Source organism: Ursus arctos, unplaced genomic scaffold (genome assembly GCF_023065955.2).
Source record: "Ursus arctos isolate Adak ecotype North America unplaced genomic scaffold, UrsArc2.0 scaffold_14, whole genome shotgun sequence".
Lineage (NCBI taxonomy): Eukaryota > Metazoa > Chordata > Mammalia > Carnivora > Ursidae > Ursus > Ursus arctos.
This window is the reverse complement of record NW_026622808.1, coordinates 6,586,792-6,611,992: the sequence shown is the minus strand read 5'-3', so window position 1 is coordinate 6,611,992 and position 25,201 is coordinate 6,586,792. Positions and strand designations below refer to the sequence as shown.

The following is a 25,201-nucleotide window of genomic DNA, read 5'->3' as shown; positions in this document are numbered from 1 at the left end:
GTTGTAGAAACATAGCATCTTCTCTCCCAACACTTTTCAGTACTCTCAATCTCAACTTCTAGAAAACAGCATGAGATAGAATCCCAGAATGCAGCCCTACCAGGTTATTTTTAACATCTGTCGCTTTTTCCTCTCCCTGTCTCCCCCCTCACCTATGGTGCCCTCAGAATTCTGTCCCCCCAGCAGCCCCTCTTCTCCCTCCCCTAACCTATCCTCTGGAAATTACCGATCATCCCAGCAGAAGACTGGTTGTACCTTAGGGGCACCCAGCTCTGCCTGCATGTGGCTAGTGGAGAAGCCTCCCCAATCCCAGCATCGATTTTGCTTTCTTCTCCTTCAAAATTGTCTACGTCAGTGGGTCGTGCTTTTATCTACCCCGTCATCTAGAAACCAGGGAGTTATCTTAGGTTCCTCCCCTTGTCTCAGTTAAGAATTACCAAATCCTCTACTTTTCTCTGTATCTCTCAAACGTACCCCTCTTGCTGTATCCCTGTTTTCAACGCCTGGATTTAGACACTCCTTACATTGACTATTTCAGCCCATCGAACTCTACAATGTCTCCCCCATCCTGAACCTACGTCGCCAACTACTTCTCCCATTGCCCATCAGGCCGAATACTTGGGGTTGTCCTTGACTGCTCTCATTTCTCTCTCTCACGTACCCCGTGCCCAAACATGAGAAAATCGCTGTTGGCCCTAACTTCACGTATTCCCAGGATCCCACCGCTATGCCCCTCCTCTGTTGCCACTCCCCCGCTCTGGGCCACTGACGTCTTTAACCCGGGCAGCCAGGGTACCTCTCTAGCTCATTTGTCTGTTTCTCCTTTTGCCCCTCTTTGGTCCTTCATCAACAGAGCAGCCAGAATGATCCATTCAGAATGTAAGTCAGAGCATGTCACTTTACTGCCCCAAACCCTGGAGCAGATGGCTTCCATTTCCCTTGTTAAAATGGCACCCGAGGCTCCTCTCCCACTGCACCCTGCAGACTCTCAGACCTCATCTCCCACCACCCCATACCCACGACGTTCCTGTCTGTCAGGCCGTGCTGCTGCTTTGCTCTCTCCTCAGACAACACCAGGCCTTTGCACTGGCTGTTCTTCCCTCTCTCATGAGGCTCATTGCCTCATCTCCTCCTCTTTGCTCAAATGTTACCTTCTCAGTGAATCCTACTCTGATGACCCCATTTTCACTTGCAACCCCACCCCACTATTCTACTCTACTTTACCTTTTTCCCTTAGCTCTTACCCCCATCCAACATGTGATTTACTTATTTGTTACCTTTCCTTTTTGGTGTCTGTCTCCATCTGTTAGACACAACCTCCATAAGGACCAGGATCCTTATCTGTTTGGTTCGCTGATGTGTCTAAAACAGTGCTTGGACAAAGTGGGCACTCATTAAATGTTTGTTGAATGAATGAATGAATGAACCAATAGATGGGTCTCCCCCGCTGTATTCTAGACACACTATCCAATAGAAATATCCTGCCAGTCATATATGCAAATTAAATTTTCTAGTATCAAGAGAAGTAAAAGGAAACAAGTGAATTTTATTCTAACTGTATATTTTAATTTTACATAATTATATCATATATTTTAAGAATACATTTTATTTAACCCAGCACATCCAAAATCTTATCATTTTAGCAGGTCATCAATGTATAAAAATGTTATCAATGAAGTATTTTTTTTCTTCAAGTCTTCAAAAACCAATGTGTGTGACTATACTTACAGCACATCTTCCGTGGGACAAGCCACATTTGAGGGGCTCATTCACGACGTGGGGCTGGCGGCTGCCAACCCAGACATCACAGCCCCGGCCCAGCCTCTGTCCTGCCATTGGAGAGATCTCTGCTCAAACCACAAGCTTGAGTCTTCTCTTCTGTGACTTTAATGTCTTAGACGTTACGTTGCAGATTCTTTGACCTTTTCTAGAACTTTCAGACTGTCTCCTTGCCCATTGTGCCACCCTTTCTTCCTCCCATCTACCCCAGCACTCCTGACTGGTTGTGGTTGTCCCAGATCTCCCCAGCTAGATCACATCTCCGTGTTTTTATGAGCGCCCCCACCCCTTGTCAGCTTGTCACTGTCCACACCTACACAGTCGCCTACCCCCTGCTCCCAGAAGCCCTTTCTAAACTCTGAGCAGTTGTGCCTTCCAGTCTCTGTGGTTCCATGCCTGAGCTATGCTTCTTCTCTTGTTTATATCCTGCCATAACATCAGCAGTCATATAAGCTCAGAAACCAGGATTCATTGGCACATAGTAGGTGTTCTGTAAATGTGTAGATCAAGGGACATACGGGTAGATGACGATGGCCAGGCAGCCAACCAAATGAACACGGTCGACAGTCACCTGCAGGCTCAGAGTGGGGATCAGGACGGGTCCCCCAACACCGTGTACTTGGTATATATTTCATACTTATGGATGGTTATAAGGATGATGATTCTTGTAAAAATGGTGTCTTGGCTTCCTAAGTGTGATGTAAACCCTTCATCTGAAATTGTTCCTTGGGTAGAAAAAGCCTTGAGTATATCATCATAATCTTGGTAGAAGGTAATGACTTGAATTACGTGGTATCACGATCCTACTACCCACTTAGGATAGTTTTGGGGATTCATAATCTCGTGCGAGTGGGCTGAGTGAATCTCGCAGCTCTGGCTCACATGGACTCCAAATTTCTGTAGCAACAGTACCAGTAGTAGGACTAGTAATTAGGCTGGTAAGAATGACAATAGTTAATAATCCTATGGACATCTGTAAGATGATGAATTTTAGACATAATTTCATGCTTAGACTCAAGCGGTCATAAACGTTAACTTTATTTTTCTATAACTGAATTTAACTTAGCTACAGATCCATCTTTTTCATTTAAGAGTAGAAAGTTCTTTTTTTTATAAAGATGATTTATTTGAGAGAGTACATGAGCGGGGGCGGGGGCGGGGAGGCAGAGAGAGAGGGAGAAGCAGACTCCCCACTGAGCGTGGAGCCCAACACAGAGCTCAGTCCCACGACCCTGAGATCATGACCTGAGCCAAAACCAAGAGCTGGACACTCAGCCGACTGAGCCACCCAGGCGCCCTGAGGGTAGAAAGTTCTTAATCTTGCATTTCAGGTTGCCTTGGTCACTTCAGGTTAAAAACTCAGTCTCTGGAGGGCAGTCGGTTCAGAGTCTCACTCTACCTCAGGGCTGTTTCCCTGTGAGGGGTCTTTTGCTCCTTCCCGTCTGAGTGGTGGTCGTGGCTTCAGGAGGCAGCTGGTGAGGCCACGTGATGTGGTCTTCGGCTCTCACTGGCTCCGTGGACGGCGGCTGCTGCTGCTGCTGGGCCTGTCTTTGCTGCTGCCTCAGGTCAGAGCTTCACAGCCGGCGTCCCTTCTGTTCTCTTCCTCCTCTTGGCACAGTCGCAACTCCCAGCTCTGACTCGGGGTCTCGCTCCATCTCCTGCTGGCATCCTCGGAACCCACGGTCATCCTCGCTCTGCGTCTGGCTCATGAGGAAGGGGGACCGTTGGGTTGACGAAATGTTCGTGAAAGGCCTACGGGCTGTTACCAATTCCCTGCATATAAGATTTACTCCCCAAGTCTGTCTGTCTGGAGACTCTCCAATTCAGTTTATCCTGGGGTTTCAAATAATCTCAGGCCACCGAACTTACCTGAAGTTGACGGTTCAATAATTTACTGTGATGTATTCATTAGGACTCTTTCGGTTGCAAATGAAAAAAAAAAAAATTAATTCAAGTTCACTTAGTATTAAAAAAAAAAAGAAAGGAAAGGAAAAAAAGAGGAAAGGGGAAAGGAAGGGAAGGCGAGGGGAGGGAAGCGAAGGAAAAGAAAGGAAAAGACAGGAGAGAGAGAAATTTTTTTTGAGATTACGTGATATATTTATCAGGATCCTTTTGAGGGCAGCTGAACAAAATCCAACGGACTTGGTTTAGGCAAAACAACAACAACAAATAAAACCAAGAAAATTCAGAGACAGCACTGCGTTTGGACAGGGCTGGAGCCAGATCCCCACTACACGCCCGGCTCCAGCAAGCAACCCCCCCGGGCCGTGGCAGCTTCACACTCACGTTCTGTGTGCTCTGCATCCCCACCATAAGAAGGACTTGGCCTTTCCCAGGATTTTCTGCCAGGCTCCTGGATAAATGGTCCGGGGCTCTGATTGGCCTCTTCCGATCATCGGTCAGCCATTCTCTGTGACTCGGATATTCTCCTCGGCCAAGCGGGGTTCGAAGGACAACCACTGGAGTCGGCTCTGCCCACACTCTGAGGACTCGGGGAGGGAGCGTTCCCCGAAGGAAATTCAAACTCTGTTTCCAGAACAGCGATGAGGAGTTTTTATTAGGCAACCATGGGTCTACTACAGATGGGAAACCCCTGCATCTAAGAGGAGAGCCTAGGTGAAGTGTGAATTCGTGTGAGAACATGGGGGTGACCAGAGGGGCTCAGAGGAGGAAGGAAAATATATCCGGGCCTCCAGCCCTCTGCACAGTAGGGATTGGTGTTGGTGGTCCTGGGTTCTCTCTCTTCCTTCTGTGGCTCTGAGGAGAAGGGCCCGGCAAGCTTAGCCTTTCTCTTTAGCACCATGTTCCTGGTCCTTGAAGGGAGGGTCTCTCCCCACCAGCCTTTTGTCACCCCACTCAGTTGACAGTCCCCCACCCTGACGAACATTCATGGGGTTGGAAAGACTGGGGAGAGGCTGTCTTTGTTGGTTGTGACACTCTCCCTCTTGATCCTTCTATGGGGGAAGGAAGAGAGCCAAAGAGGGGCTCAAATGCTTTGAAGAAGGGAAAAGAGAAGAGGACATTGTAACATGACCCTATTTCAACGTCCCGTTCCATTGCAGAAGAACCAAAAATGAACTGGACTGACGCCCTCTCTTTAGCTGGGTGGGAAGCAGCCTCATTCTGACGGGCCAGACCCTCTCTTTGCAGCTTAAGAGCCATAAAGCTCCCGGTCACGGTGCTGGTGATTATGTACGTTGGACCCGAGGTCGCCTACCCTATGTGCAATCAGCCAAACAAACAATAACAGGGAAAATCACCACCACCAACAACCAACCACTCCACTGTTCTCAAATCTCCCAAGATTTAAAAGGGAACCCAAAGTTACTGGTGTGTTTGCTGACCGCGGTGATTCGGTGGTTCAGTCATTTTGATTCACAGTTGCATCTTTGTCCTTGTGGAAATGAACTCCCTGCAGCTGACGACGGGAGATAGAAATGGATTAACCTTCCCGCACGGGCGTGTAAGGCTCCTTCTAGGGAGCAGGCCTTCATTTGAGGTTAACAAAAAGTCTCCAGTTTCCATGAATACCCAAAATTAAACAGCATTCTCTCCCCACCCCCCTCCACCCCGCCCCGCTTTCCTTTTCTTTCTTTTCGATCTGCCTGAAAAGGGAATTATCCGCAGGCAGCGTCTAAGGCTCTGTTTTATTTTTCCCCTTTTACATTTTGCATCATAAAGCATTCGAATCTGCTTGGCGTGTTCCAGGAGCTCTGGAGTAATCTTCCGTTGCTGCATGGGAATGGACTGCAGGAAAATGAGAGACAGGAGGTCATCCTGCAGTGGAAAGTGTACGGGCCATATTGCAAAGACAGATGGCTTTCTTACTGCCCAGAGAGAAACAGATCCGAGGCTCCTCTTTGCATGGGAAAGGGCCATAAAACCAGGCCAGTGACTCTCAGACCCAGAGGTGGGCACCTGCATCTACCCGGAGGGCCTGTGAAAACCCAGATCACCAGGCCCACCTCCAGAATTCCTGATTCAGTAGGTCTGGAGTGGGCCCGAGAGTTTACGTTCCTAGCAAGGACCAGGGGATGCCGTTGCTGCTGGTCCCGGGACCACGCTCTGAGAAAAGCACATGCCCCCGAACTGAATGTACAGAGAAAACCAGAACTCCTTCCCCAGCGGATCAGAGGAATAGACGGTTTCCTGTGTGCCGATGTCCCCAATACTTCCCTATTTCCTCCAAAATGCCTGTGAATCCAGAGGCTGGATGGAGAGCCCCGTTGGGTTCTGGTCTGGGCCACTGGAATGCTCTCTGCTCACCTGCTGTGACCTGGTCAGCTCTCTTGTAAGGATTGTGGGACTAAACTCAGACCGACCGAGGAAGAAGAAGCTAATGCGCTCTCTTCAGAGCTCGCTCCAGCAAGGGAGTCAGCCACCCAGCACCTGGGTTTTGGCAGAGACTCAAAGAAAGGCAGAGGGGTGGGAGAGCTGCGCGGTGGGAAGAAAGGGAACAGTGGCAGGCGTGTCCCAGCGGAAGCTGGTGGCGGTTCACGAGAGTGGGCATCCTCTGTGATCGTGAGGAGAGCGTGTTTGACCTTCTCTGGTCGGTCCTAAGTTGGAAGCAGGGACAACAATTAAGGAAGGTGTCCGCTATTAATCACGTTCTGGCCACTGGGGGCTGAGTGCTACTGAGGCTACTCATTGTCTGTCTTCCTGGGCTGTTACGGAGATGGGAGCCTGACGTCCTACAGGTCTGACTTACAGACAGCAGGCTGCCTTCCTGACCTAGTGATGGTGGATAACGGGCCGATCTCCTGGCCCCAGGAGGGTTACAGTTGCGGGTCAGAGTTCAGCCTTGATATAGGGTCTGGCCACGGTCTGGCCCCGCATTCAGTCTCTCCGGCTGCATAATAGATACTCACTTTTTATCGCTTGCTGAATTCTTGGCATACCTCACATTGGCCAGTTTCCATTAAATATGGCCTGATTTTTAGGACATGCCCACCTGTGTGGGAAGTATTTTTTTCTTAAAGATGGTATTTATTTATTTATTTGTCAGAGAGACAGCACAAGCAGGGGGAGCGGCAGGCAGAGGGAGAAGCAGGCTCCCCGCTGAGCAAAGAGCCCAATGCGGGACTCGATCCCAGGACCCCGGGATCATGACCTGAGCCAAGGGCAGACGCTTCACCGACTGAGCCCCCCAGGCGCCCCTACTGTGTGGGGAGTATTATGTGAGGCACACAGGGTTTTAAGAGATACGGGCACCGACATCCGTGAGAAGGAGCCTGGGTCACATGGGCATCAAGGCCAGAGAAAGGTCAGGGCATGTGTTGCTTAGAATCTTCTACCACCTTTACTGTGGAGGGAGGAGGAGGAGGGGGTCCAGGGTCCCTCTCCTCTCCGGGTCAGGTCGCTTGGCCCTGGAGGAGAATGCGGCTTTGCACCTTCCTTCTCACCAGGAGTTGGCGTTTTTCCCTGCGTGGTCAGATCCCCGGGGCCCCTCCGTCCAAAGTCCCGCTGCCCCCGCTAAGCCCGGGGCTTTCTGCTGCAGGTGGACGGCCTGAAAGCCAAGCTGGCCACCCAGGAAGGGGAGCTGAGGCAGAAGGACGCGGGCGCGGACAGGCTGATTCAGGTGGTCGGCATAGAGACCGACAAGGTGAGCAGGGAGAAGGCCGTGGCCGACGAGGAGGAGCGGAGGGTGGCCGTCATCATGCTCGAGGTGAAGCAGAAGCAGAAGGACTGTGAGGAGGACCTGGCCAAGGCGGAGCCGGCACTCGCGGCCGCCCAGGAGGCGCTGAACACCCTCAATAAGGTAGGAGGGTCACCTGTGCCGTCTGCTTACGCCTCCCGGTGACCCAGACAGCGTGGTACCCTGGTGTCCCCCAAGGGATCCAAGGGCAAGTGGGAGGGCTTAGGGCGGGATCCGGCTGTCACTGGTTTAGTCATTAAGCAAACATTCATTTATTTTTTTTTTTTTAAAGATTTGTCTTTATTCACTTGAGAGAGAGCGCATGAGTGGGGGGCGGTGGGAAGGACAGAGGGAGAGGGAGAAACAGGGAGCCCAACGTGGGACTCGATCCCGGGACCCTGAGATCATGATCTGAGTCGAAGGCAGAGCTTCACCACCTGAGCCACCCAGGCGCCCCACAAACATTCATTTAAACGGACGACATGCCGGGCTCCGCCAACTACCCACAAAATCCCAGGGATGTGAGTCTTAGAACCAATCATTACAGGACGTGCCGACCAGTCCGGAGCCCCCACCACGGATGACAGAGCCAGGACCCTGAGGGAGGACTGCCTTGCCCAGAGTCCCTCAATATTAGAGCCAGACTTAATCTCACACCCTCAGAATCCAAGTCCAGAGACCTCCTAGCTGTGTCTCCCACGGTCATTTTACCCGTTACGTACAGCAGGACACACGAGCCTTATAAAGCCCTGGGAAAACACTGAAGATAGGAGACGAAAACACATGTTGACTCCAAAATATGAAAAAAAAAAAAAAAAAACAAAAAAAAAACAAAAACCTAGGTAATCCAAATTCGCAAATATTCAAATGTCAACAACACATAACTGTGTGTCCGTTCAGTTCAACCCCTATAGGGAACCACTCGGTAGGCCAAGCGTGACTTCTGCGATGTATTCCCGGGCACTTTTATTTGGGTTCTCTGGACGTGTGCTCCATGTCTGTGTGGCCTGGAGGGGTGCTGGTTAGGAAGAAGGACTTCTTCCTTCTCTTTTTCACCATTAAGCTGCTTTCCCGTTTGGATCACGCCCCTGAGGGGCAGGGGGAGAAAGGAAGAGAAGGGGCAGACAGATCCGCTGGTGGGGAGCAGGCGTCAGAGGGGGACTGGAAAGCTGACCCTCTGTTGGGATGCTCACGTGGAGACCCTCCCCCCGTCCTCGGGGTCTCTCCCCTGCAGGGTGCTTTCTCTGTCCTTCCCGGGGACCGCTGGGCCAAGGTCTAAGGCCGCCTGCCTTGGCCCTGCTGAGCAAGCAGCTCATCTCCGTCCACGGGGGGCACCTGCTTCTCCTTTCCCCAAACGCGCCCCGAGAGCGTCGGCACCCCACCCCTGCAGCACCCTCTCCCTCGCTCCATGGCTGGGGGCGGGGGCGAGGCAGCTGTTCTCACACATTCCAGATTTCCGGGGTTTGAGTTAGACCCCGGTCCACGGGGCCATGCAGACTACGCCCCACATGCCCCCTGAGAGGCAGAGCAGGCAGGACTCAGCAGCCGAAGTCTCACAAAACTTTCTCTCTTCCTCTCCACCTTCCTGATGCTGTGACAGCCTCGGGGCAGGGAGGTACTGGAGAGACAGACACCTGCCTTCCAGAACCTCCGTCTCCCAACTCACTTTGGAAGGTGGCATCTAGCGGTTTCGGGCGTTAGCACATCTAGAACGGAATTGGGAACACGGTAGAATCCTGTGACGTAGACTTAGGTGTAAATTGTGATTTGAGAGATGAGTGCATTCTAGGATTTTTTTTGAAGGTTTCTAGGATTATGCATTCTAGGATTTTTTATTTTTTAGGTCCTAAAGGTTAAGGCACTGAGGGCCTCGAAGGCCCTAAACAGACCCCCACCCTATAGCAGGAGAAAACACCAGAGTCTATACTGGGAACCCGGGTACCTTGGGGGTCCAGGAATTGGAGGGGTTGTTACGCCCCCCCTTCTCAGCCTGAACCTGGTAGCTTCTCGTGGCCCCTCACAGCGGCACCTGTTCCGTCTCTGGGCCTCTGATGAGCCTCTGCCCCTCCCTGCTGCCCCCTACCCCCGCTCCCATCCCACCCGTATTTCAGGCTCAGACTTACCATTCTAGATCCATCACGCCCTTTTCTGATTCCCCAGCACGAACCACGAGACGACTGCATTGACGGACGCACGTGATGTGTTCGTTGATCGTGTCTTGCTCATAAATCAAATGTCTTTCCTAAGATCTTTTGACACGGGGGTGATATTTCCCAAAATGAGTGGAGTGTGAATACTGGCTGTGCCGTTCACCGGATGTGGCTCTGGGTGTGATTCTTTCTCCATTCAGCCTGTTTCCCCACCTGTGCAAGGGAGGTAAGAGTGACACGGTCCCCGTTAGGTTATAACAAAGATCAAATGAGAGAATGTATGAAAAGTAGCTAACAGATTGTAGCCACCCAAGTAATCTCTTTTTTTTTTTTTAAGATTTTATTTATTTATTTGAGAGGGAGAAAGAGAGAGCAGAGGGATGAAGCAGAGGGAGAGAGAGAAGCAGACTCACACTGAGCACAGAGCCTGACTCGGGACTCGATCCCATGACCCAGAGATCAGGACCTGCGCCGAAATCAAAAGTCAGAGGCTTAACCAACCGAGCCACCCAGGTGCTGAGTAATCTTTTTAAAAACAGCAGTTTGACCACGTCATCCCTCTGTTCAGAATCTTCCATTGGCTTCCGTCATACCCAGATTAAATCCATAGTGGCCCACAAGACTACCATTGTTGCCCTCCTCTGCTACACCCATAACTGGTCTTCCTCTCATCACTCTGACCCCCCACACTGGCCTTGCTGTGTCTCAGACACCCCCACGCAATCCCACCCCAAGGCCTCTGAATGAGCATTCAGCTGTATGGGAAGTCCTCTTCCCCCAAGAACCCACCCCACCCTGGTTCCCTCTGTCAGCTGTTTGCCCATAAATTACTTCCGCAGAAAACCAGTAATAAGAGCACTTATTAATTTCATAAAAAAAAAAACCTCTGGACATACAAGAAAGAAAATACAACGCAAGGTGAACAATATTTATAATCATGTCATAATCATAACTGACCATTAACTAAAAACTTGATGCAACCATAATAATTAGGAGGGAAAGGAGGGCAGTAAAAATAGCTAAATATTCACCCTCTAAGTAGGATGTCACTTGCTAACATCTAAAATGAAAAATAAGGGGCGCCTGGGTGGCTCAGTCAGTTAAGCATCCGACTCTTGATTTCGGCTCAGGTCATGATCCCACCCCCACCCCCCGCCGCCCCGCTGGTGACGTGAAATGGATCAGCCTGTACCACATGTGATGAGGGCATTACTGCTCCGTGGACCCAAGGCCCCCAGGAGTACCCTAAAACCCTCCGTGCTCCCAGAACTCTGGTCTTTCAAGCCCACTTCCCTGTTTTCTCATCGTTTTCAAACTTAACAATAAATCTGTAGTTAATGCATAGAGAACACCTGTAAATCAGAGCCTGGTAGGAAGTCTCTGCACGTTTTGAGTCTCTGCTTTGGCAGTTTTCACTTTCATAGCCAAACTGAAAGAAAGCCGGTGTAACTTTTCCTGCCTTAGTGGAGGAATCGTTTTGTTTATAATTTCATGGCCTTTCCCCCCCTACACAGTTACCTAGAATTTTCTGCTTGGTCCCTGTGCATTTTTTACAGTGAACTTATTTTTTTTTATTATACAAGTAACATATAATGGCATTTTCATTATTAAAAATGGCATCTGGATGGCTCAGTTAGGCGTCTGACTCTTGGTTTCAGCTCAAGGTCATGATCTCAGGGTCCTGGGATCAAGCCCTGCATCATGCTCCACGCTCAACACAGAGTCTGCTTGAGATTCTCTCCCTCTCTCTCCACCCCTGACCCCCGTAAAATTAAATAAATAAATAAATAAAATCTTTTTTAAAAAATTATTCAAATAGTGTAGAATACACAGGGTAGGATATAGTCACCCTCTTCTCCACCCCAGCCCCATTTCTGTCCCAAGAGAACTCCTGTAATAATCTGGGGCGTATCCATTCGAGCAATTTTTCTATGCATTTATAGTTGTATAAATGCACATATAAAATATGTCATATTTTAAATATAAATGGAAAATGCCAATTATGTTCCCTCGTGAAATATGACCCCTTCATGCCAGTACATACACTGAAACCTTAATGCTTCCTTGGATTCCGTGCTATAATTATACCCTGGGTTTTTTTTAGCTATTTATCCACTGTTGAGTGTTTCCTTCTTTTTTTTCCCCATTATAAATATCCCTGTACATAGATACTTATCCCATATGCAACTATTTCTCTGGGCCAATAAGAAGAAGTATAATTGTTTGGTAGAACAACATGGCGGGCTTAAGTAATGCCTCTTCCCCCGCTCCCCCCCTCCAAAGATACTCATATCCTGATCTCTGGAACCTGAGAATTTTCTGCTCCATATGGCAAAAGTGACTTAGTAGGCATGATTGAGTGAAGGGTCTTGAGGTGGGGAGATTATCCAGGTGGGCCCCAAATGCAATGCGATGAGGGAAGCAGCGCAGGGGGAAGGGGATGTGATGTGGGGACGCAAGCCAGGGATTGAGGTCAACCTCTAGAAGCTGGAAGAGGCACAGCCCCTCTCCTACAGCCTCCAGGAGGAGCCAGCCCTACCCACACCTTGGCGTGAGGTCCTCTGACCTCCACAGCTGTGAGCTGATACAGCCATGCTGTTTTAAGTCCCTAACCTTGTGTTGATTTGTTACAGAAGCAATAGGAAGCTCATATCAACAATATGCTCTTTTAAAGAAAAAAAGATTTATTTATTTATTTATTTATTTATTTATTTATTTATTTATTAGAGGGTACACTCGCAAGTATGGGGGAGGGGCAGAGGGACAGAGAGAATCTCAAGCAGATTCCCCACTGAGCACGGAGGCCCACTCAGAGCTCGATCCTACGACCTGAGCTGAAATCAAGAGTCAGACACTTAAGTGACTGAGCCACCCAGGCACCCTCCCTTTTTTTTAAAAGATTTAATGTTTTAGAGAGAGAAAACAGTATGCTTTTTGTTTTAGTAAGTAATGACCAGTATCTGTCCAAAATGGTTGTTTTTGTCTATAATTGTGAATATTGCTTTCCCTACATCCTTGCCGATCTTAGACATTTTCAGTCACTTTAACTTTTCCAAATAAAACAGTGAAAAATTTTTCATTTTTTTCAAATCATGGATGGTGTCATTATAATGAGGCTTGGGCATCTTTTTTGAATATTTAGATTTCTTTTGTCCATTTTTCTTGTAAGAGAGTTTCCCTTTTTCTTACTAAATCATAGTTTTTCCATTATAAATGTTTATTAATCTCTTGGTGTATATATATTGTAATTTTTTTCCTCCCTGTCATTTGACTTTTAATATTAGCAAGTAATATAAAAAGCAGCTTTTATAATCAAATACTTTGGAAAATTCTAGAGTTTCCAAGTTAGGTGATAAGCCTGGTACTATAAGTGGTAGAGATAGCACGAGAAAAAACCTCAGATGAATCTGCCTTATGAACAGGGGTGTAAGACACCTGTACAAATACCAGTAAATCAGATTCACCACGCCACCCGCTGGCGAGATTTCCCTATGTAGGATTATTCACGGAACCATCCCCAACCCTAGATCGAAGATGACAGGCTTCATCGGCATTTGGGGAGATGTCGAAATGGGACTTAACACAATTCAACATCCGTTCCTTATTAAAACACTCGGTAAAACGGGAGTACGAGGCTATTTGGATATTTAGCTAACAGATGGCAATCCATCCAACCCAAGGACAAAACGTCCTACCCAAAAGTAGAACATGATGGGGCGCCTGGGTGGCACAGCGGTTAAGCGTCTGCCTTCGGCTCAGGGCGTGATCCCGGCGTTATGGGATCGAGCCCCACATCAGGCTCCTCCGCTATGAGCCTGCTTCTTCCTCTCCCACTCCCCCTGCTTGTGTTCCCTCTCTCGCTGGCTGTCTCTATCTCTGTCGAATAAATAAATAAAATCTTTAAAAAAAAAAAAAAAAGTAGAACATGAAAGGCATTCGCATTAAGATAGAAAAGGCACAATCATGATCCCCGTCACCGTTATAAAAAACAGAAAGTTGTCCTAGAATTTCTAGCCAATGCAATAATAACTGAAAAATAGTCGTCATGTAAATGTTATAAAATACCCGCTATAAAAAAATAAGAATAAAAGGGAAGAGTTAAGGGCCCATGACCAAATAATTTACAAAAATTTATAGCTTTCTTAATATCGGCGGTAGCCAGTTGGAAAATTTATTTTAAATTAGTGATCAAAGCACAAGATAGAAATAAGCGAATGTAAATGTGTTGAAACATTGTGAAGAAAACTGTACATCTTTGTTGAAGAATATAAAATAAAGTATGACTAGAAAAATATATATATATATCAAATATATATCTATATATATCTATATATATCTATATATATCCATATATATAGATATCTGTGTATGGGAAGATTCACTATCACAAGGATGTCCCCTCTCCTCAAGTAATTTAAAAGTTAGATGTAAATCTAATTTACCTCCAGTTTGATTTTTGGTTTACTTGTGTCTAATGTCTTTAAAAGTTCATACCGTTTAAGCCGCTGTAAAAGATTTAATAACCTAAATGTCCAGCAGTATGGAGTGGGCCAAAAAAAATTGTGGCGCATCTCAATGAGAGAAAACTGCATACTTTAGTTAAACCCATGTTTTACAGAAATGATGCCATTGAAAATTTCAGATATAATTTTCAGTGAAAATCAGATTCAGAAAATAGTATAAACAGCGATTGATATGTGTATATTTGTGTGTGTGTGTGTATGTGTGGACACAAATAAGCCAGATACATACTTTCCTGTATATTCATATATATATATACACTCATTATCTTTTCTGTGTCTGTTAGTCTGTCATATGTCATACGTGCATATATATATAATGCGTGTGCACATATGTGCTATGTGTATGTGTGACGTGTAAGTTTGTATACATGATACGTGCGTGTCTATGATGTGTGTATATGTGACATGCGTGTATATATCTGACATACAGGAGTGTGCGTATACAGGAGTGTGCGTATGATACATAGATGTGTATACTTTTTTTTTTTTAAGATTTTATTTATTTATTCGACAGAGATAGAGACAGCCAGCGAGAGAGGGAACACAAGCAGGGGGAGTGGGAGAGGAAGAAGCAGGCTCCTAGCGGAGGAGCCTGATGTGGGGCTCGATCCCATAACGCCGGGATCACGCCCTGAGCCGAAGGCAGACGCTTAACCGCTGTGCCACCCAGGCGCCCCATGGATGTGTATACTTATGACGTGTGTGTATATGACGTGTAGGTTTATACATATAACTCACATTTATCTCTGGGTGGTAAAATGAGGAGTGATTCCTACTTTCACTGTTATCTTTGCTAAATATTTCATAATAAATATTCTTTTAATAAAAGGACAAAACAGTGTTACTGTGTAAAACAGTTAACAATAAGAAAGAAATGAAACTATGAAAGAACTAGAAAAATTATATGAAACTATGAAAGAACTAGAAAAATTATAAATTCAGATCAATTTTAATATATGTGAAAGATGCTTCTAAGCAGAAAAACATAGGGTGATATCATGATATCATCTGGAAAAGGATGATTAAATTTGGCTACATAAAAATTAAATTTCTGTATACCACAGAATATCATAAACAAGATTTTTTTTAATTTAGAAAGAAAGAAGTTAATTTCCTTAGTATGTAAGCACTCTTAAAAACGGGTCTGGAAATCCATTTGTCTCCCCTCCCATTGACTCCTGGCCCTTCCCCATTCTGTTTTCTCCGTGACCTGGGAGGCTGGCTTGGGTGGTATCAGACACCCTCCCTCGCACTCCCTTGCCCTCCCTTTCTCCTCCCTCTCCATCCTTCCTCCATCCTTTCCCTTCCTCTCTCTCCCCGTCCCTCTCCCACTTCCTCTCCTTCCCTCTCTTCTCTCTCACCCGGTTCTTCCAACCACAGCTTCCAGGGATAGAAACGGAACCACCCCGGCCCCACCCAGCCCAGCTGCTACCAGTCCAGGGTAAGGCACTGTCTCTTTACAAATAGTTCTTTTTGTTAGTCCCCCTCAAATTAGCCAGTGCATGGTATCATCTTTTTGGCCTGTGGGGACGCTAACTAATAAAGTAATCAAAAATAAAGAGATAAACAGCCCCGTAGAAATGGAGGCAAATGTCGATACCCAACCATTCACAAAATAAGAAAGTCAAATTGCTTAAAAATATGAAAAAAAATGCTTAGTATCACATATGTATATGCACATATATGAATTAAACCAGTGTTATCCCATTTTCAGCCTGTCAAATTGAAAAAAAAAATTTTTTTTTTCTTAAATAGTGTGACCAATGCTGAATGGGAGCCAACGTAAACTTTCTCAAACACTGAGAACGTGAATTGGAATTTCTGGGGCAGCTGATAGCATGTACAAAGAACACTTAAAAAATGTGCCCTGCTCTTTGACCTGCCAGATCCACTCCTAAAGATCTAATCTAAGCTTTTCAGAAAGATCTATGTAGAAGAATGTCCCACAAAGCATTATCCGTATGGCGAATTTGTGGAAAGGTTTCCAGAAATTGAATGTTTGACATCAGTTGTGCTCCATCCACCTGGTATACCGACTTTAAAAATTCTGTTCGAGAAGAGTAACGAGCGATGTTCTCTCCTGCCTCTTTTTAAAGCTTCTGCCTATGCTAGCTCCAATGTATGTCCCAAACCCAGTCATCTGTCACCATCTCTACTGTTGAGAGTCCTGGCCCCGGGCTGGCTCAGTCTCCTACCTGAACAACTGTGCAGCCTGCCCTGCCGCAGTGGGGCCAGCCCCAAGACGTTCTCAGAGCAAAACCACATCATTTCACTCCCTGCCCAAAACCCTCCAGGGGCTTCCCCTTGACGTTAGAATGAAATCAAACTGCCCCCTGGAGCTCTGATCCTGACTGGCTCTCCTCCCCCGCCTCCACGACCCTCCCAACCCCACTCAACAGAGAAGGAGAAGTTTGAGTAAAAGCTTGGAGAAGAGCGAATTCGTCAGGCAGACAGCTGGGAAGAGCAGTCAAGGTCAAGGCAGCAGGGAGAGCAAGAGCCTGATGGCAGGAGTGGGGTGGAAAAACCAAGCGTCCCTGCTGTTGCCTCGCTCAGAATCCTGTCTGCCTTCTGAGAACTGTGTCTTCCATCCTGTGTTCCTCTTAGCAGAACCCTCTTGGCCCGCCCTGCCGTGATAGGAGCCCTACCTAACTAAAGATTATTTCCCGGGACATTTTTTAAAGATTGATTGATCGATTGGTTTATTGATTGATTGATTTAGAGTGAGCATGCAAGCAGGGGGAGGTGCAGAGGAAGAGGGAGAGAGAGAATCTCAAGCAGCTTCCCCACTGAGCATGGAGCCCAGTGCAGGGCTCAGTCCCAGGACCCTGAGATCATGACCTGAGCCTCAACCAAGGGTTGGCCATTTAATCAACTGAGCCACCTGGGCACCCCCTCCCAGGACATGTTTATTTCCACTTGCATTGGAGAAAAAGTCTCCTCCTCTTCCGGTTGCAAAACCATGGCCGTGACCTTGAGCTGCTGACCCCCATTCGTTCCGGGGGATTGCTGGACACCCGTGTTGATGAGCACTTGCACGCCAGTTTCTGTTGGAGGCACTAGGGTGACGGTGGTTAGCAACACGGATGAGGTCCCTGCTCTCATGAAGGAGAGGGATATGCAAATTCAATAAGGAAAAAAGTGGTGATTTCTGATGGCCCTGAGTTCTCTGCAGGTCATCAGGGTGCTGGTAGGAAAAGATGAGAAGGGGAAGCTGACGAGAAAGTCTTTCTGAGTGGGCAACGTCTGATTTCTGAACTGGGATCTTGATGGATGAGAAGGGATGAGCCATGCAAAGGTCTTAGCAGGAAGGGTTACAGGCAGGGGTCCCGAGGTGGGGACAAGCTTGGCAATCAGTGAGCTTGAAGGAGGTGACCATGGTGAGAGCTTAGTGACAGACGGAGACGGTGGCACAAGGGGAGGGCAGAGGGGTAGGTCATGTGCCTTCCACACGAGGAAACTGCTCTGCAAAACAGAAGCATGTGCAGGGAGAAGCAGAAATGAGAGAAGATCTGGAGAGCCCGTAGATGCCCAAACACAGGTCCCCTCGTCCTTACAGCCGGCTCCCAGCTCATCGCCCTCAGACACTTGAGCGAGAAAGTCCTCTTCGTACTTGCGCTGGGTCTTCTGTCACTGCTACCAGAGAGGCTGTGAGTAATTTACCGAGAGAGATGAATATAGAAAAGACTGGAAGGAATTACGTGGAAATATTAACAGCAACATATCTGGGCTGTGGGATGCCATCTCATCTCTGTACGTTTTTATATTTTCTTAATTCAGGACGTTGAGCATGCTGAACTTACTGGGTTTAAAATTGCGGGATTTTGTTTCTGATTCTATTTTCTGACTCTGCCCCCTCTGCCCCAGAGGCCACTCCCCCCACACACGTATGCTGTCCTTCCATCCCCACCTCTGACGAGTTTTCATGACCAAATGTGAAAACAGTTTGAGAAGCAAAGAGCTTCTTCCCAAGTGCTTTCATTAGCTGCGAGAAGTAATCCCCCCCACCATTTGTAGATTTCCAGGCCCTCTCGGGACACATCTTCGAAATCAAGACTTTTCCCCCACTTCCAAAATCAGCCCCCCAAAACAAGCGCTTTTGAGGTCAGAGGCTTCTCACGGATGGTGGCCACAGACCTTAAATCAATTTCACATGCATTTAAGACAGAGGTTTGCTGACGGATGAGTGCGTCCCCCTGCTCCCAGTTTATAGATGGAAACACAGAGGCCTGGAGAGTCGAAGTGACTTGCCAAAGGCCATTCAGCCGTATCTTGCTGGTGCAAGTGACGCTTGGAGCAGAGGACGACCCCACGTCTAAGCAGGGGCAGTGACTGTGCCCGGCTTTCTGTCTGCATTATTTCCTGGCGGAAAATGTCACTTTGCTATCAGGACAGTCAAGTGTAGTTAGAATTAAGCTCATGGAACAAAGCAGTTTAATTAAAGAAAAACAAAATTTGTTGGGTTGCAGGGCTAGTCTCTTCAATCCAAGATGGGAAATTAATTTATAATAACCTTATCTTTTATTCATAGCCTGCTGCCTATTTCGGCATATTTTTCTATTGCCGTCCTTCTATTTTTCTGTTGAATGTGAAATAATTGTGTGTTTCTAATGGGCCGTGAGTCGGTTAAAGAACTGAACAAGCAGAGCTGAGTCTCGGCTAGCCATTCGTGGGGAGACCGAAGCCACTGGGGAGTAGCTCTGGTTTCCTTCGGATGAATCATGACATTTAGAATTCAGAGGGGCTCCGCGGGCTTCAAAGCAGCCCTTTTCGGAATGATCATCCTGGAGCCCAAGTCCATTAGCGGCCGAGGACAAAGGAAGCCCTTTCGTCTTTCCCTAACCACCTCCTCCTCTCTCCGCAGACCAACCTGACCGAGCTGAAGTCGTTCGGGGCCCCGCCTCCGGCTGTCAGCAACGTCAGCGCCGCGGTCATGACCCTCACGGCCCCCGGGGGCAGGGTGCCCAAGGACCGGAGCTGGAAGGCCGCCAAGGTCACCATGGCCAAAGTGGACGGTTTCCTGGACTCCCTCGTCAACTTCGACAAGGAGAACATTCCCGAGAGCTGCCTCAAGGCCATCAGGCCGTACCTGCAGGACCCGGAGTTCAACCCCGAGTTCGTGGCCACCAAGTCATACGCGGCCGCGGGCCTCTGCTCCTGGGTCATCAACATCGTGCGGTTCTACGAGGTCTTCTGCGAGGTGGAGCCCAAGCGCCAGGCGTTGAGCAGAGCCACCTCGGACCTCACGGCCGCCCAGGAGAAGCTGGCGGCCATAAAAGCCAAAATCGCGGTAAGTGAGCCTGGGGCCCCCCCACCCCCACGCCGCCGGGCAGCCTTTGGTGCCAATGACACATGCCCCCATGTCCCAGCGCCCAAGTGTCCCGATGTTGAAAAAGAGGCAGGAAAACCAAAGTGGAATGCCAAAGCTCCAGACTTTTCAGTTGAGGCCCCTTGCGCTCTTTCTCAAATACTCCGCAGTCCGTGCGAGACAGATCCGGCAGACCGTTGGTCTTACATGATCTGCACTGTTCTATGGAAGCTTTTAGAAGCAAGTAGTACATTGTGGTTTGGGGGGTGGTCCCTTGACCATAAATGTAAAACGGTGAGGGTCATTAGGTTTTATTAACCTCTCGGTGATGTTTCGATGAGATCTGCCTCTCTCCGGGGGGGGGGGGGGGGGGGGGCGGGTGATCATGGATTTATACCTGGTTGAGAGAGATTCCCCCTTGATCCTCACCTTTGCCCTTAAAATGGATACAACCTCCGTCCTCCTCCTCCCTCTTCCCGTGCTCTCACACACAGGCGCCAGCTCTGGTGATCGGTCACGGCTGTGGTCACGTTCAATCCCAAACACTTCCTGGATCTTTCCTTTCTGCGCACGCATTCCAGGCAAATAAGACCCTTGCGGCAAATCGGTCGCGACGGTAGAAAGGGCTTTACAGATGATGAGAAGCAAGATGGCAGACATGCCACCTGCTTCATATGACACGGGTGTATTGATTACCAGATTAAATTCTGTGGCTGAAGGCACTAGCTCAAAGACTCTTGCCACCGATCTCTCTCTCAAGAAAAGAAACTTGGGCAAAGCAGCTAATCTCTCAGGGCGTTGGCTTTATCAATCCAGATGTTCAGGGGCCGGTCTACTTGAAACAGGTGATGATCACCTGAACAGCGGCCTCTTCAAGGAACCCCCAGGGCAGAACCCCGTCACGTCACGTCCCCATGGCTGATTTTCAAGGGCAAAGGCCTGATAGCTGTCGTGTTCTACAGTCGTTCCCAAAAATGTGTTTTAAGAACTGCATTTTCAAAGATTTTTTTTTTTTTTTTACTCAAGTTATTTTAGCTAAAGGAACATTTGGTGCAAAGGGAATGTTTTCAAAATGTTTACACCTATTCGCTAGCCAGCATTCACATGATGGGCCCACATGAACTATGAAAGCCAGCAAGCGTATCTTCCAAAGACTTGGCTACCTTAGGAAGACACTTCTTTTCTGCCAAAATATTTTTTTTTTGAAAAAATGTATTCTTTTAACAACCTCCTCTGCATCCTTTGCTTACCCACGTGCCTGTCAGCATCCCAGGAGTTCAGACACCCCCCCACTAACGACAGAGGACACGGGCTGATCCCCATCCCTGACATGAGGCCCATCCTGGGCAAGGAAATCCTTCCCTCTGTGACACTGAGGACATTGCCAGCCCAAGCCTTATTTTTTAGGGTTTTAGGATAATCCCAAGTAAAGAATAGTATATCCAAGATAAAGTGTTTTTTTTTAGGTGTATTTCCAGATTATCAAATACATAAAAACATGGGTGGTGGCAGTTAGATCTAGGTGGTGTATTTTGGGGTTTTGCGTATTAGGTATTTTCCTTTTTTCTATAAAGATAACATATATTAACGTTACTATTTATAAAAAGAATGGTAATAAAACCAAGGCATTTTCACGGAGCATATACTGACACGTAAATAAAACATCAGAGAGGGGCGCCTGGGTGGCACAGTGGTTAAGCGTCTGCCTTCGGCTCAGGGCGTGATCCCGGCGTTATGGGATCGAGCCCCACATCAGGCTCCTCCGCTATGAGCCTGCTTCTTCCTCTCCCACTCCCCCTGCTTCTTCCCTCTCTCGCTGGCTGTCTCTGTCTCTCTGTCAAATAAATAAAATCTTTAAAAAAAAAAAAATCAGAGAAAAGCACGTGATGAGAAACAAAGGCATCAAAGGACTGGTCAAGCCACTCAGAGCCTTCATACTGGTAGCTTCTATGTGTTTCCTTTGGCCCGTGCTCAGTCTTTGTAAATGATTTTGTTAACTGCCAGCATTTAAATCAACAGGCTTTCGTAAAAATCTGATTGCTGGCCAGTCCTAAAGGCATCAGAAGATTCCCAAATATCACGAACCGATCCTAGAGTTGAGTAGCGCCTTCCCATCCAACCCAGTTCTGTCATGGGTTCCCACCAATGCCTGTGTTTTCCAACGCCAGCCTCCTCGCCCAGTTCCATCGTCTTCCTGGCCCCAGCTTGTCTGAGTGTCTGGCTCCTGTCCCTATAGTGTGCTGACGTCACTGTTTCTTTATACCTTAGGTGGGCAGGTAGGTACTCCGCCGGAGGAAGCTCTAAGATGTTCACCCACATGTCTTCTCGGTGCCATCATGACAACTAATTTCGGTTGACGTAACCCGTATTTCTTGCCCTGGCATACAGAGTCCGCCTCCTTGGAACCTTCTGTTGTCAAGAGAAAATTATGACCCGCTCCTTCAGCTCTTACCCCAACCTCCCACCGCCCACCTCCTGTTACCACTACTGATTGTTAACTTTTGCTTCTGAGTCAAAGAGATGCAAACTGTCTCCACTCGGTTCTGCAACCAAAAGGAAGTGTGCCGTGCTCTGGTCACTGACTGATCGGGAAAGCTGAAAAATCAGTAAATTCCCTTGGCAGTCTCTGAATCTTCATAGCAGATCTAACTGGTACCTTAGAATTACGTTTCCTTTTTTTTATGGAAATTGTTATCTATTATTTCCTAGGAACAATCCACAAAATGGTATTTGGGCTAATAAAATCTGAAAACGCAAAGGATATATACACAGTAAGCACACAAAAAATCACTATTTTTTTACGTAAGCATTGAAAGATCCAAAAAGGAGATTAAGAAAATTCTTTTTATTCGAGGATAGTTGAGACCCAACGTTGCGTGAGTTTCAGGCGTACAACATGGTGATGTGACAAGTTCCTATGTTCTGCTGCGCTTACCACAAACATAGCTACCACCTGTCACCATAGTGCTATTACAGTATTACTGACTGTGTATTCCCCGTGCTGTGCTTTTCATCCCCGTGATTTATTCATTCCGTAACGGGAAGCCTGGACCTCCCACTCCCCTTCCCCCATTTTGCACACCCCCACTCCCTCCTCCCCGTTTATTCTCTGTATTTATAGGTCTGATTCTGCTTCCTATTTAAAACAATTCTATTTTTAATTCATTTCCTTTTTTTATACAATCTTTCCCCCTCCCCCTGGAGTTTCTTCTTGCCTTTGTGGGGTTTTTTCTCTGTCATAAGTTCCTTTTGCATAGCCTCAATCACCCTTAAACCCTCCATGCAGTCTAGTATCCTGTACTTTCATTTTTTCCCCCAAGACCTTTTTCGGTCCCAGACTCAGAGTTCCAAGTGGTGTTGGAGAGAAAGTACATTCGCTGCTTTCTCGGGTTGGTTCCAGTGACTTCTGGGGCCCTTGACTTCTTCCTTGATTTCTTCTCTTGCTTGCTAGAGCTCACTCTTAAGAACTTTCTCAGAAATGTTAAGTAAGAGGTAAATTTTCTGAATAGATCCAGCCTGGAAATGCCTTTATTTGATTTTTAAACTGACCCGGCAATTGTGCTGAGTACTGAATTCTGATGAAAGTTTTTTTAACCCCTTAGGACACTGAATGCCTTGCCTTTTCTTTAGTGAGAAGTCTGATGAGCCGTCAGGGCCCCATTCCTTTGTCAATGCCACTGTGTTTCCACCTTTCTGAACGTCTTTACGTTTTTTTCTTTATTCTTTTATTTTTCTTGAGACAGCGCGAGTGGAGGGAGGGGCAAAGGGCGAGAGGTAAAGAGAATCCCAAGCAGGCTCCGTGCCCAGCGCAGAGCCCGACGTGGGGCTCGAACTCATGACCATGAAATCATGACCTGAACCAATATCAAGAGTCAGATGCTTAACCAACCGAGCCACCCAGGCCCCCCTTTTTCTTTATTCTTGGTGTCTGAAGCTTTGCATCAATGTGTTCGCTGCCATTTTGTAGATTCATTGTACTCAGCACATGGAGACTTCTTTTCCTCAACTCTGGAAAATTATTTTGTATTATTTCTTTGGTCATCTCCCTTCTGTTGACCTTTGGATCTTCTTTTCTAGAACACGTGTTTGTTGGATATTAGATCTACTGATGAGTCCTTTGTTTCCTCAGAGTCATTCTACGTTTTCTTATATTTTCTAGCTTTCCTCAAATTCGTCTTTTAACCCTTCCCTTGAATTTATTATTCTTTTACATTAACAAGAATAATAATGCCTGCAACAGTTTTATTGCTTTTTAGTTTTTTGGGGTTTTTTGGCCCTCTGCTCCTTTTGCTCGCATTCTCTTCTTGTTTTATGGATGAAACATCTTGAATCATCCTAGGATACTACTCATAAAGGATTTATGTGGTCTTGTGACTAAGGTTATCTCTTTTCTCAGGCGGTTTTTTTCCCTCTTGTTTACCTTAATCTAGGCCTCATCATATGGCTTCTTGCCCTTTCATGTTTGTAAGAGTGGTGCTGAAAGGCTGGTTACGGCTCTTCAGGCAAGGATTTGTTTTCAGGATGAGTTGAGTTATGTCAGATGCATCCTCGATGCCAGATGTGGTGTCTTCTCTCTGCCACTATTAATCTCCTGCTGGTGACAGAAATGCCTGGTAACATTGGACACCGGGCATGTGGGTAGAAATGGGGGTAGAGGACCAGTCAGCTTCCCATGAACCCTCTTACTTTCAGCACCGCCTGCATCACACCTGACATTTCCAGATCCCCAGTGCACATCCCCTTTGGTGAACCGAGGCCCGCTCTGTGTTGTGGCTTCCTGTGCCCTGCTCTGGCACTTTCCACAGCTCTGTGAGTCCAGTCTGCCATAAATTGATTGGAATCCCTCACTCTCCAGTGACCCTCACCAGTTGCTCAGTGTTAAGGATCTATGATGTGTTCAATTGTTTCATAATTATTTTAGAGAAGTCTCTAGAAGAAGAGGAGGTAAATGAGTGTGGCCAGTCTGCCATCGTCAATCGGATGGCTCACCACCTGCTTTTCAAACTGCTTGGCTGTATAAACTTGGCCCTTGGTTTGTTTCTCTTGGGACGTGGCAATGGCCCACAAAGCAGCCCGAATCCCAGTTACTGCATAGATATGAGACATATTTGGAGGTATCGACCTTGTGTCTCTATCTCTTCGTGTTTGCAAATGTGTATTCTGGGGGCATCCCAAGCTACATACTTCAATTCTAAGCGCTTGATGAATGAAGAAAACATAGAAACCATGGCTTCTTACAAAATTCTCCTCTACTTCAGGATAATTGGACAGAATAGATGAGGTTTAGCAAAAGTTGCCTGTCCTCCTAGGACCTGAAAGCAAGGAGAGGACTTAGACTGCACACAGCCCGATCCCAAACCACAGACCTGTGGCCACAGACAACGTACGTCCCTCCCAGGACCCCTAGCATCCTTCTGACCATTTTCAGGCCACCCCAGGCTTCGGTGCACTTTTGCTTCTAATAGCAGTACTGGCATTTTTGGGAAGGCTCCTGCAACCCTTTTTTCCCCACCACAAGGAGAGACAGAGTTTATGCACCCCCCTCCACGTCCATCACCCCTCTTGGTCCCACACCAAGGACCGAGTTAGGAAAGCTCAGCCCTATCGCTTGGGTCGGGACCGACCTGGGCTTCCCCCAGGACTCCACCTGAGATCACCCCTAGTTTGCCCACCTTTCCTTCTCTGCCCTGCCTTCTCCAGTCCCCCACAGCTCCCCCACCCCAGGGAGCCTCCCCTAAAAACCACCTACACGTGACTCTATCTCGGCCCCACTGGAGGTGACTCAGGCTGGAATGACTGATAGACCTGT

The 25,201-nt window shown here is 47.4% G+C and overlaps 1 protein-coding gene across 1 annotated transcript in view; it reads left to right on the top strand.

The window, feature by feature from the left end:
• The window catches only part of DNAH9 (dynein axonemal heavy chain 9), a 303,991-nt gene that overhangs the window by 187,208 nt on the left and 91,582 nt on the right, over window positions 1-25,201 (top strand). The window contains 2 exon segments of the mRNA XM_057311241.1: window positions 7,277-7,537; window positions 18,949-19,374. Of these exon segments, the coding sequence (XP_057167224.1) occupies window positions 7,277-7,537; window positions 18,949-19,374 (687 nt within the window).